This window comes from Mesoplodon mirus (assembly GCF_964341445.2).
Source record: "Mesoplodon mirus genome assembly, chromosome: X".
Classification (NCBI taxonomy): Eukaryota; Metazoa; Chordata; class Mammalia; order Artiodactyla; family Ziphiidae; genus Mesoplodon; species Mesoplodon mirus.
The window spans coordinates 17,558,397-17,572,516 of record NC_138981.1 but is presented as its reverse complement, the minus strand read 5'-3'; the positions used below and the strand labels follow the sequence as shown (position 1 = coordinate 17,572,516).

At 39.9% G+C, this 14,120-nt stretch overlaps 1 protein-coding gene across 1 annotated transcript in view; it reads right to left on the bottom strand.

Moving 5' to 3' along the window:
- The window catches only part of PPEF1 (protein phosphatase with EF-hand domain 1), a 116,281-nt gene that overhangs the window by 27,628 nt on the left and 74,533 nt on the right, over positions 1-14,120 (bottom strand). The window contains exons 10-12 of the mRNA XM_082608923.1: positions 12,346-12,382; positions 11,228-11,377; positions 6,398-6,544 (exon numbers count right to left, since the gene is read on the bottom strand). Coding sequence (XP_082465049.1) covers positions 6,398-6,544; positions 11,228-11,377; positions 12,346-12,382 — 334 coding nt within the window. The remainder of the gene's footprint in view (positions 1-6,397; positions 6,545-11,227; positions 11,378-12,345; positions 12,383-14,120) is intronic.

Below are 14,120 nucleotides of genomic sequence, written 5' to 3'. Positions count from 1 at the left end.
ATAAATATAATGGAACCCATTTACTTTGCTGGTGATTATGATGAAAATAACACTTGCATTTGAAACTGAGCCATATCTGAATCTTACACCATGAATTTATGTCTGGGAGACATGATCTGACTTTTAGTATAATGAAGGAGAAAACACGGAACACAAGGAGGCGTGTTTTATAAGGAGGGGATTAACTTTTAAATTCCTACATGAGATGCAAGTCATTTACAACCAAAATTACCCCAGGAAAACCTTCTAAATTACTCTTAAAGCACAGTATACATGATTTTGTATATAAAATCCTATACAGACATATGGATGTGTGAATATTTTATGTATGTGATAATGTAGAACATATGATAAATTATATGAAACTAAAATTTTATACTTTTTTCTCCTTTTTGCCATATGTATATACTTGAAATTTACATAAATTAAATGTACATATGATGGGACCCTGTTAAACTAGAATAAGCACTGGCCATGGAGTTAGCTCTTCAAGTGTCACCTATGTCACCATGGAACCTATTCGGGCCTTAGCTGACTCCTCAATGAAATGAGGAAGATATAGCTAACATTCATTTTTCTTTGGTTCAAGGTCATAAGGAGTCATAAGGGGTATCAATTTTATAGAAGTGAGCTTCTTCAGAACCATCCATTCAATGAGTTCTGCATTTCTTTTCTCTGTCCAGAATTCATTCATTCATAAACTTTACAGAGACTGTGACCACAATGTAGATTTAATTCTGAGGCTCACAAACAAAAAATGCTATAAAAGTCACTTTGTTGGTGAAACAAATTCCTCAGCAGAGACAATCTCTTTCCTCTCAACAACATCCTCTCCACTGAAATGCAAGGGCCTTTGGGAGTGCATGAAAGAATAAGTATTTACAACATTCCTTCCTGAAAATTTTCAAACCAAAGATTGGAAAGGTTTTTATTGAATGCCAACTTTTGTATGACATGGTCAACAAAAATCTATTTGTGTCTCAGCCTTTACACCTCCTAAATCCAAAATAAATCCTGCAAGTGTCCCATGTTTGCCTACAGTTTTAAGTGATCCAGTTTTCAAAAGTATGCTTTTGGGGAGAGATAATAGCTCTGAAAGATGTATCTAAACGCTTCTCTTCTAAGACACTAACACTGTAGATTCACTTTTGTATTTTCCCTTAGTTATGTGTCCTCCTTCCAGCTTTTGAATATGTCATCTTAAAAGCTGTGCTCAGTCCAAACCTTCCAGCCAGGTACCTAGATGGCTTTAGATACCTACTCCTTGCCTACCCATCGCCTCACTGGATGAGGGGAGACTAGAGTAGTTCATTACTTTCTTGAGATTTCCTATCACTCTTTTTGTGGCACGCGGGCCTCTCACTGTCATGGCCTCTCCCGTTGCGGAGCACAGGCTCCGGACGCGCGGGCTCAGCGGCCATGGCTCACGGGCCCAGCTGCTCCGCGGCATGTGGGATCTTCCCGGACTGGGGCACGAACCCGTGTCCCCTGCATCGGCAGGCGGACTCTCAACCACTGCGCCACCAGGGAAGCCCTCTCCTATCACTCTTAAATCATCTTTCCCTTCAGAAAAAGAGCATGGGCATTAAAGTCAGACCTGGGATCAAATCCTGCTCTATCATTCAGTGACTAGCCAAGTGACTACAAAAAAAGCCATTTCACTCTTGGGAGCCTTCTCAATGAAGCTGACTACACTATTTAAAATTGCAACTCTGTCCCCTACCTCCAGTTCTCTGTTTCCCCTAACCTTGTTCTAGTTTTAATTTTTTCCATAGAACTTCTCACTTAACATAGTTACTTGTTATTGTTATATAATTATATATGTAATATTATATAAATAACTTCATATATACATATTATTTAGCTCCTCCCCCTAAAACATAAACTCCATGAGGGGATAGATCTTAGGTCACTTACTTTCTCAAAAGCTTAGAACAGTGCCTGACACATAGTAGGTACTCAACAAATTTTACTTGTTAAGTAGATTAAGAGAAGGGAGTCACTCAGGACATAAATAATTAAAATTATTTTTTAAACCTTTCTGGCCTCTTTGTTGTTTCAAGTCTGTCCTGAAGGAAGAGGTCACGCTTGTCTCTATACGACGACTCAGCTATGAATACATACATCCCCCACATCTCAGGGAATATAAGATAAAATTTAAATTACAGCACTCTGCCAAGAATCATGCACTTCCATGAGTATGGAACAAATAGCCTACGATCTTTACTGCAACACAGCTCACAGATATTAAGAAATAAAGTAATTGTGAAACCTGTTTTTATCTGGAAATTTCAACTCTAGCTAACTAAAGTGTGCATGTCCATGATGTACCAGGAAATGAGGAAAGAAAATTAAAGGTACAACTGAAATTATTGAAATATTGGGAATGAGATTCTGGTCAATTTTACCCTGTGTCAGCGCCAGTCATGTACACTGAGTCTGTAAGATGCCTCATCTACATTGCTGGGGTGAGGGGAGGCTCTATTACAGAATAATGACCACTGGTTTCCTCCCTCCCACTTCTTAAGGCTACATCTCTCTACAATTCTAACTCATCCAAGCTTCCAGGCTCCCTGATTTTCTTCTTGTGCAACTCCAATCTTTTTGGCATCATCCTTTTTATTCACTATAACCTCTGGTCTTTGGAATTTGGATATCAAAATTTAAGGAGGCATCTTTTCCTACTTGCTATAGGATGCCTCTTATACTTCTTTGATTTCTAAATACTTTGAATTCACAAGCCAGTGATGAATTCTATTTCTCTCTTTTACCTCTTCCTCTCCCTCTCTATCCTCCCGCCTGTCTTTCTCCTCATTGATTAGAGATTATTTTATATCAGAAATCACATTTTAGGGACTTCCCTGGCAGTCCAGTGGTTAAGACTCCACGCTCAGGGTGTAGCTCAGGGTGTAGACTTAACCAAACTAGTCCAGAGAAGCCACTAAACAAATAAATGAGCATGAAAGCAAATAATAACAAGCCCCAGAGAAGCATGGAAATAATTAGAGTTACTATATTACCTAAAATATCCAGTTTTCAACAAAAAATTATAAGACATGCAAAAAAAAAACCACACACACACACATACAGGGGAAAATAAGCAGACAATTGAAATTGCCTTTGAGGGGATTAGAAGTTGACTTAGCAGACAAGGATTTCAAACCAATTATTATAAATATTATATTAAAACACAGCTATATATATATAACACTTCACTGAATAAGAACAGAACGCATTTTTTTCTCAAGAGCACATGGAGCATTTTCCAAGATAGACCATATGTTAGAGCATTAAAAAAAAAAAGGCTCAATAAGTTTTAAAAGGATTTAAATCATGCTAAGTATGGTCTGAAACCACAACTGAATTCAAGCAGAAATAATTAAGAGAAGGAAATATGGGAAATGCACAAATATACAGAAATTAAACAACATATTCCTAAAAAACATATAGGTTAAAGAAGAAATCACCAGAGAAATTAGAAAATACTTTGAGATGATTGAAAACTAAAGCACAACACAGCAAAACTTACAAGATAGAGCTAAAGCAGTACTTAAGGGAAATTTACAGCTTCATTAGCAAAGGAAAAAGAGTTCAAATCAATGACACTACCTCTCACCTTAGGAAACTAGAAAAAGAAAAGCAAAATAAATCTAAATCAGAAGGAAGGAAATAATAAAGATTAGAGCAGAAATAAGTGAAGGAGAGAATAAAAAACAATAGAGAAAAGTCAATAAAATGAAAAGTTGATTCTTTGAAAAGACCAATAAAGTTGACAAACCTTAGCGAGACCGACCAAGAAAAAAAGAGACTCAAATTACTAAAATCAGAAATGAAAGAGGAGACATTACTGCCAACCTTGCAGATATTAAAAAAAATTTTTTAATATATATGTATTTCACATATATGTATATATTACAAACAACTTTAGGCCAACAAATTAGATAAATTAGATGAAATGGACAAATTTCAAGGAAGATACAAGCTAACAATGATACCAAGAAACAAACTACTCAAGAAGAAATAGAAAATCTGAATAGAACTATAGCAAGAAAGACGACTGAAATAGTAATTTTTAAACTGCCTACAAAGAAAAAAGCCTCGAAAAGTATCAAAATGAAGCCAGCAACATACAAAATGGATTATACACCATGACCAAGTGGGATTTATCCCAGAAATGTAAGGTTGGTTTAACACCTGAAATCAACCAATGTAATACACCACATTAGTAGAATAAAGGACAAACAATACATGATCATCCTAATAGATACCGAAAAGCACCGACAAAGTCCAACACTCTTTCATGGTAAAAACACTCAAGAAAGTAGGCACAGAAGAGAAATTCCTCAATCTAATGAAGGGTAGGTAATATACAAACAAACAGCTAATATACTTAATGGGAAAGACTGAATGCTTCCCCCCAATATTAGGAATTAGACAATGATGTCTACTCTCACCACTTCTATTTTTCAACACTGTACTAGAGGTTCTAGACAGGGCAATGAAGCAAGAAAAAGAAATAAAAGGGGCTTCCCTGGTGGTGCAGTGGTTGAGAGTCCACCTGCCAATGCAGGGGACACAGGTTTGTGCCCTGGTCTGGGAAGATCCCACATGCCGTGGAGCGGCTGGGCCCGTGAGCCATGGCCGCTGAGCCTGCACGTCCGGAGCCTGTGCTCTATAATGGGAGAGGCCACAACAGTGAGAGGCCCGCGTACCGCAAAAAAAAAAAAAAGAAAAAAAAAAAAAGAAATAAAAGGCTGCTTGATTGGAAAGGAAGAAGCAAAACTATCTTTATTCACAGATAACATGCTCTTGTTTATACAAAGTCCCAAGGAATCCACTAAAAACCATTAGAATGAACAAACAAGTTTATCAAGGTTCACAATATGAGATCAGTATACAAAAGTCAATATATACCAGAAATGAACAATCCAAAATGCAATTAAGAAAACAATTCTATTTACAATAGCATCAAAAATATTTGGGAATAAACTAGGAATAACTTTAACAAGTGCCTCACTGTACGTGATTACAAAACACTGCTGAAATTAAAGAACAAATGGAAAGACATCCCACCTTCATGAAATTAAAGATATAATATTGTTAAGATTGCAATAGTAACTAAATTGATCCACGGATTCAAGGCAACCCCTACCAAAATCCCAGCTCTTTTTTGGTAGAAATTGGCAAGCTGATTCTAAAGTTCATATGGAAATTCAAGAGACCCAGAATAATCAAAATAATCTTGAAAAAGAAGAATAAAGGTGGAGAACTCACACTTCCCAGTTTCAAAACTTTCTACAAAGCTATAGTAATCAAAACTGTGTAGTAATGATAAAAGGACAGACATATAGATCATGGAATAGAATTAAGAGTCTAGAAATAAACCTTCATATTTACAGTCAATTGATTTTTCGTAAGGGTGTCAAGAAAATTCAAGGAGAGGAAGTCTTTTTAACAAATGGTGCTGCGATAATTGGATATCTACATGCAATAAAATCAATTTGGACACCTACCTCACACCATACACAAAAATTAACTCAAAATGGATCAGATACCTAGACATAAGAACTAAAACTATAAAACTCTCAGAGGAAAACATAGAAATAAATCTTTATGATTTGGGGTTAGGCGATGGCTTCTTAGATACCACACGAAAAGCACAAAGCAAAAGCACTTCTTTTACTGTGACTGAGTAAAAGGAGCCAGAGACAAAAGATCACATACTGTATGAGTCCATTTCTATAATATGTCCAGAAAAGAGAAATCTATTAAGATCAAAAGGAGATTAGTGGTGGGACTTCCCTGGTGGCACAGTGGATAGGACTCTGCGCTCCCAGTGCAGGGGGCCCGGGTTTGGTCCCTGGTCAGGGGACTAGATCCCACATGCATGTCGCAACTAAGAGTCTGCATGCCACAACTAAGAAGACTGCCGGCTGCAACTAAGGGGCCCACGTGCCACAACTAAGGAGCCCACCTGACACAACTAAGACCCGGCACAACGAAATAAATAAATAAATTTTTTTTTTTAAAAAAAAAGGAGATTAGTGGCAGTCTAAGTGTGCAGGGATGGTGGTCGGGGGTGGGGAGAGAATGGGAAGTGACTGGTAATAGGTATGTGAAGTACCTTTTTCAGGTATGAAAATGTTCTAAAATTAGATTGTGGGGATAGTTGTACAACATCGTGAATATACCAAACCCATGGAATTATATACTTTAAATACCATTTAAATATGGTATTTGAATGATACGTCAATTAAGTTATTAAAAATATAGTAATGAATTTAGAGAGAAGGATATGATCTGCTTAGAAAGGTAAGTCACTTTTTACATATTATTAGAACAACATCATCTATGCTGCATCTTCACTGCCACTTTAGTGAACAGTTTGATTACTTACCTGTTCCCATTCATGCTTTGTTAATTGTTCAGAAAGGGATCCATTTGTTCTGATTCCCCGAGCTGTAATGGTTGTACCTACTTTATTTCCCTTCTCAGTAGCACGCTCTCCATCTATTGGACTTGGTGGCATCAGCACAGATTTCAACTACAAAACAAATTTATGCTTTAGCCAAACCCTATGCTCAGGGTGCTGCATGTAGAAACTTCAGCACTAGTTGCTATTCTGTTTATATTGTTGTGCCTCGACCCAATGGAAAACACATGGTCCCCTTTTCCATCTCACTTACCTCCTTCATCTTATTGATCCACTGATCTCTATAAGTGGGGCTGTTAAGTTCTGTTTGTACATTTTTCAAAAAGAGATACTGTCCTAAGGGAAAGTTTCCCATTAGAGTTTCTAAAAGACCCCAGAGGCACAGATGTCAGTAGAGGTATGTTCTGTGGCGTCCTGACAGGAAAAAGAAGATGCTAAGGGAAAACTAGTCTCCCTCTGAGCCTTTATCTATACATGGGGCTAAGAGAGAGAACTAACAGGCCTAGAGTTCAGAAACACCTCAAGAGGATGGTTGCTTTTCCTTTTGTTGTGTTTTCCAGGAGAACTGAGAGAAAGTACATCTGTGCCCAGGAAAGTACACAAAGGGGACATAAGTTGAAAACTTTGGAAGCCCTTCGACTTAAATGCACTGGGTTCTCAGTCTGACCTGCCAGCAATTGATTACATTCTCTAATTCTAGTAACAAAGGCGATGTATTTCTTTGGAAATAAAATATCTCTCTGATAGTATATCAATTACTATAATCCCTTCTACATTCCCTTACATAACCTGAGACTGTAATTTTATACTTGTTTCTTTGTAGTATCATACCTTTATACAAAACAATTTGAAACACTTCTATTACATTGGTGACCTTAGTTCAGTAATGGACAATTCTCTGTGGTAGGCACTTAAGTTTCTTCTATAAACTAGGGTGTATATAAAATCTTACCTTTGTTTTTCAAAAATAAAATTGAACCCTGGGCTTCCCTGGTGGCGCAGTGGTTGGGGTCCGCCTGCCAATGCAGGGGACGTGGGTTCGTGCCCTGGTCCAGGAGGATCCCACATGCCACGGAGCGGCTGGGCCTGTGGGCCATGGCCGCTGGGCCTGTGCATCTGGAGCCTGTGCTCCACAACGGGAGAGGCCACGGAAGCGAGAGGCCCGCATACCGAAAAAAAATAAAATAAAATTAAAAAAAAATTGAACCTTATTGAAAAAATTGAACCATTTCATTGAGATGGTTGGAGTTCAATTTCAGCTATTATTAGTGAGTTCACAGCCTACCCTCCCTGTCTCCCCACCAGCAAATGTTGCTAGGTCTTAGGCAGAGCAGAATATTCTGGGAGGACACTCTGGACGTGGCTCCACACAACTCACTTCTGATAAGGTCATCAGGCAGGGCAAAACCACATGGCCTCTTAAGTACATGTGGCTCTACCGTTTTCATGGCCACTTGGGATCAGGATACTTTGTCCAGCCCCTGCTAAGGTACCACATCATCATTTTCTCCTGGGGGTCCTACTAGCCATCCCTTCCCACAACCCCTGCCAGGGAGTTTAAAAAATACTAAACCAGAGTCTTAGTGTTACAGAGTCTTCCTTCTCTGTCCCTCTGCATTCACCCTCCTCCCCAACCTGCCTACCTTACAAAATACCTTTAATGAACCTAGAATGGAGGTTGTCATCAGGTTCCTGCAACCCTACCCCTCTCCTATTAACAATTATACCACAACAGCAGGTATCAACCAGGAAGCATGGTCACCCCTACACTTGGAGAGTCCTAACAGATGGGCAAGTGGGGGTTATAAAATTGAACTTGAAAACCTGTTTTTGTATCTCATCTGGTAGAGTTCCAAAGGCTTGAACCTACTACTTTCATTACAGTTCAATTACATTTCACACAACAAGCACGTGCTACCAGTTCAACTTCACTCTAGGCAGGGTAGACAAAAAATACACAAGTCAAATTTCTACCTTTAAAGCCAGACTTTTCAGTAGGTGGAACAATGATCCCCAAAGGGGGTGAAATTTGAGGTATCCTGGTAAAATTCCTGGCCCCCAAATTTCTCCCCAGGGTCTGTCTTGGTGACTGAAATTCAAACCTTAGTTTTAAGTATCAGGAAAAAGAGGAGAGAGTTGCAGAAGAGAGTTATGTTCAAAGCTTACTCTATGCCATTTTCTTCATCTAGGTAATTATATTTAATCCTCCCAACAATTCAGTACAGTAGGTATTTTTAGCTTCAGTGTATACATGTGGAAACTGAGGCTTAGAAATCATTGGCAGCTTGCCCAGTCACCCAGCCAGAAGCAGGATGTAATGCTAGCTACATCTGTCTGATATCAGAGCTCCATGGTGTTTGCTACGTTAAGGTGGCTCTCAATTTAGGGTCTCCACAGAGACAGTAATGGGCATACCAGACACATGCTCTTAATATCTCAAATAGCCCTAGAGAGGCCAGGCTTCTCAGGCTAACCTCAGGAAAGGAAAAGTTTTCAATCTGATCAATTGGTACTGGCTGCCATGGCTGATCAGCGCTGTTGTCATAGGGCAAGTGGTGGTGGAGTGTTGCATTCCTGCCATGTGCGTGCCAAAATTTGACTGACAAAAACATCATGCTCCCTTGCTCCTGGCTAGAATCATATCCACTCATTATGTCAACAGTGACTACCCCATGTTGATTGAAACGTCTTATTGGCTTGACTATTTGCTGATATTATAAGAAAGGTGCCTTAAACTAGGAACCTTAAAATTTACTGCAACTGGGATACTTTTGAGAGTAAAGGGATGTGCTATTAATAACTACAACAAGACAACAGGTGTAAACCAGGAAGTATGGTCATCACTGGGTGGGGCTGGGGACTGGGGTATGCAAAATCACCACAGAATCAGGAAAGGGGTTGTAAAAAGATTTTTTTCCAGTTTTATCTTACACTTGCCCTATTTGGTCTTAAATCTCTTAGGAGATATTCAACAAACATTAATTAATACTTAACTACATCTTGGTGCTGGGGTTGTATCAGTGAACTAGAGAAGCAGGGGAGGATGGTAAACAAACAGTACTACAACTGCTTATTTAATTTTGGTAACTGTTATGAAGGATATGTACAAGGGGCTTGAAAGCACACAGAAGGGGGCCTGATCTAGTGTGGAGGTCATGGATGGCTTTCCAGAGGAGGGGTGTATATTTAAGCTGAAATTAAAAGGATGAGAAGGAGTTAGCAACAATATTATCATTCATATGTGTATAAAGGCATAAGGGCTCTAAAAACTCAAGGTGGGACTTCCCTGGTGGTCCAGTGGCTAAGAATCCATTTTGCAATGCAGGCGACGCAGGTTCGATCCCTGGTCGGGGAACTAAGATCTCACGTGCCGCGGGGCAACTAAGCTCGCGCGCCACAACTACAGAGCCCACGTGCCGCAACTACAGAGCCCACGCACTCCGGAGCCCGCGTGCCACACCTAAGACCCGACGTGGCCAAAAATAAATAAATAAATATTTTTTTAAAACCCCAAAACTCAAGGTGAACAGGAATCACATTTCTGTCCATATCAAATTAAATTCTGGCTCTAGACCCCACTTGCTTCGATTGGTTGGAAGTCGATTATCAGTCCTGAGGAGTAAGGGTTTAGGTTTCTCACTAGGACCGTACAAGATCACCTGGCTCCAGAGTTGCCACTAGTCCTCATGCCCACCTGGCACCCCATCTACTCCCCAGTCTGGGAGTGTTGGCTGGGCTCTGGTACAGGTGGAAGACGACTGCAGTCACTCTGCAAGGCCCAGCCAAAGACGCTGCTCACTACGGCTGGGAGCTTCACAGGCCCCCCACACCCACTACTCTCAGAGGGTCAATACATATGCCTGCTCTGCTTCTGCTGTATTGAATATGATTGCTTAAGTTGAAATATTAAAATAGTCCCCCCCAGATTACCCTGAGCCATTTGGAATATATAAGGGAAATCATACCAATTCAGAAATAAATTGCTGTATGATTCCATTTCTATGAGGCACCTAGAGCAGTCAAATTCATAGAGACAGAATGTAGAATGGTGGTTGCCAAGGGCTGAGGAAGGTGGAATGGGGAGTCAGTGTTTAATGGGTAGAGCTTCAGTCTGGGAAGATGAAAAGTTTTAGAAATGGATGGTGGTGTCAGTAGTGATGGTTGCAGAACAATGTGAAAGTACTTAATGTCACTGAACTATACGCTTAAAAATGGTTAAAGTGGTAAATTTTATGTTGTGTATATTTTACCACAACTTTAATTAATTAAGTAGAAATTTTAACTTTTCAAAAATCAGGATTTTTCACTTTTAGAAACTATGCGAAGTGCCGATATTTCCTCATTTTTCCACTTTCACCAGGAATTTTTTTTTTTTTTTTTTTTTTTTTGCGGTACGCAGGCCTCTCACTGTTGTGGCCTCTCCCGTTGTGGAGCACAGGCTCCGGACGCGCAGGCCCAGCGGCCATGGCTCACAGGCCTAGCCGCTCCACGGCATGTGGGATCTTCCCGGACCGGGGCACGAACCCGTGTCCCCTGCATCGGCAGGCGGACTCTCAACCACTGCACCACCAGGGAAGCCCTCACCATGAATTTTTAACAATGCATTTTCCATATATAGAAGTTATCCATTTAGTTCCTTATCATGCAATCATAGATTTTCTTAAAATTTGTACTAATCTTTTCAGAGTTACAGCAACCACTAAAACACGAATCAATACAAAATAATAAATGAAGGGAGGTATGTATCCCTTTATAAATCTCTGAGACAACATTCATGCAAACACTGCTTCTTACTTTGTTTCTTTCTATACGGTGGAGTAAATCCAAGTCTGTGGACTCTGATATCCCTCCGTGTATGACCAGGATTTCATTGTCAATGATTGTACCAATTGGGAGCCAGGTATAGATGTCTTCCAAGATTTGTAAGATTTTTTTCCCATGTAGCTGTAAGTAAGAGCTTGAGTAAGTTTGTTTTTCTGATAGTTCAAGTTTATTGAATAGTCCCAACATATGGACAAAACCCCACAGTTTTCAGGCCACCCAAAGAAGGTCAGGATGGAGTCACTAACCAACAAGCATGCATTAATCATGTCTTTTTAGTCTGTATTTTTGATACTTTGACATTTTGGTGCCTTGCTGACCCTTGAGAAGAGACTGCCCCTCCCAGGGCCAGTTAATTCCTAGAGATAGTAAAGGACTTCCCTTTTGTATATAAATGAGGCTACCTTTCATATGCAAACCAACCTATCCAGAGCCTATCCTCCCAACTAGTCCTTTATGGAATTCTCACACCCAGGGTCACTATTCTCAGCTCCAGTCACCCCAGGGCCAGATACCAGACAACCTTGGACAAGCCCTAAGCCCCAGAGCCTGCTAAAACTATTCAAACTAGCCAATCCTAAACCTGTTTACAATGCATCACCCACTTCTTCCCAAGGAAACCACAATAAAGGCTTTTGTCCATGTCAAGGAAACCACAATAAAGGCTCTTGTCCATGTTTGCCTGCATTCCCTCTGCCTCTGACTGACCCCCGGAGTGCTTCCCCATGTGGCCGCCCAGTGTGGTGTGCTATGCCTCCAGTTTCTAAGGAACTGTGAGTAAAAACCTTTTCCTTCATGACAGTCATTTCCATGTCTGCATGTTTTACCATACCTGAGTAAAACAAATCCCAGGTACCTTTAAAACAATGGAATATGTTTGTATCTATGCTAAAACTTACACAGAAGTCACAATGAAAAAGCTTGTGTCTAGAAAGAAAAACAGGTCTTCACTATGGCCAGGGCTTCCTTTTGTGCTTTTATTTTATCGGCATGAATTCTGACTAGTTCTCCCCTCACCCTTCTTGAAGCTTTTTTTTTTTTTTAACTTCTATGTACAAACAGCAAAGAAAATGCAAAAAAAAGAGCCTTACCTTATATTTATGCAAAACTTCCTTTGTGAAGCCATACCTGAAAAAGAAACAATGGGATTTCAACTCTTTCATTGAATGTTGAGAACTCCTACTTACATGAGTCAAGTCATGCAAAAAGGGAGCCCTTGATATCTCGCTACCACAAGTATCAAGAACTCAAGAAACTAGACTTTATTTGGAACGATTACTTATCCAAGACTTTGCTAGGCACGATGGGAAAGAACAAAAGCAGCCGATGACATTGTCCCTATCCTCAAGGCGCTTAAGAGTATAGTTGGGAAAAGAAGATAAATTTTCATGAAACAATTACAAGACAACTTAAGAAATACATGGTCTGCACAGGTGTGTAAGTACTGTAAGTATTCAGAGACGTGTGCTGTGGCCACTGGGGGACAGTGTGTGGGAGAATGCTTTTCATTTAGATAGAATTTCTCAGACATCCTATATCTTATAGTAAATGAATGATCAGGGGGCAAAAAGACTGAATAAAGACAAAGAAAAGCCTAGAAGATAACAAGTTGGCTCTTTATAGTCTCTGATATAGTTCATGTAATGGTACTGAGGGTTTGAATAGAAAGTGTCAGGAATTTTAATGCCTGAATAGCAGTCACTAAGGGAGAATTAATGATGAAAAAGTTTTTTCAATTACTTTCCTTGCCTTAGGATAATAATATATACCTTTAACACAGTGAAGTCAGAACACAGCATACTCACTCCAGGTTTCCATGCAGATCATGTCATGTGAAGCTTCTAGAGGGTAATGTTATGTTTTCCGAGATGAACTCAGCCCTGCCTACTCAACAGCACCTTGAATCAGCTTACCCCAAACTGAACTCATCCTTCTCCCTCACCCCAACTTTCTCCACTTATCATGTTCCTAATAACAGTGATCTTGCAAATTCAAGCTAGGAACCTGGAGGTCATCCCTGATTCTCTCTCCTTTCAAGTCCCCCATATCACGTTACCAAGCCTTAAATCATTGCCTAAACTTCCTCCTGAATATATCTACTGCTTTGCATCTCCATCTTTACCACCCAAGTCTAAGTGAGACTCCATCATCTCTCTCTTCAACTACTTCCTAATTGGCATTCCCATATCAATTCTTGTCCCTCTCCAAACTAATCTTCCTGCTGCATTTTAAAACACAAACTGCATAATACTCTTCAATGATTTTCTCTTGTCCTCAGGAGAAAGCCCAAATTTCTTTGCAATCATTTCTTACGTCTCCAGCCCTATCAGGTACCATCCTGTCCTTCAGTCTATGTTCCTCCCATCCTGAACTTCTTTCAAGTCTAAAAAGTCCTTTCTCAAGTTCTGCATAAGTTGTCTCCTCACTCTGGAACAGTTTCTCATCCCCCCTGCCATGGTCCTCTCTTGATCGCCTAATTCATCCTCCAGGTCTCAGGCTAATGCCATACTTCTATGGGAGAACCTTCCAATCACCCCTCAGACAGATTGGATCCCCCACTTTACAAACTCATCACACTTGAAAAACCTGCTCAACTCATGTCTTCCCTGCTAGATGTAAACTCCAGTAGGGCAGGGGCCATGTCTCTTTCACTAACCATTGTAGGCACTAGATAAATACAACTGACTAGCTAAATAAAGGGAAGGATAAATGGCATGCCCAAATAAACAGATTGAGCTATATTATATATAATGGGTCTCTGAAAGTAGCCTTGAGATTTTGGGATTTTTTTTTCTTCATAATCTTATCATTTGCTTCCATACTTGAGGATAAGAATTGAAACTGTATTCAGGCCAAGTGCCAAAAC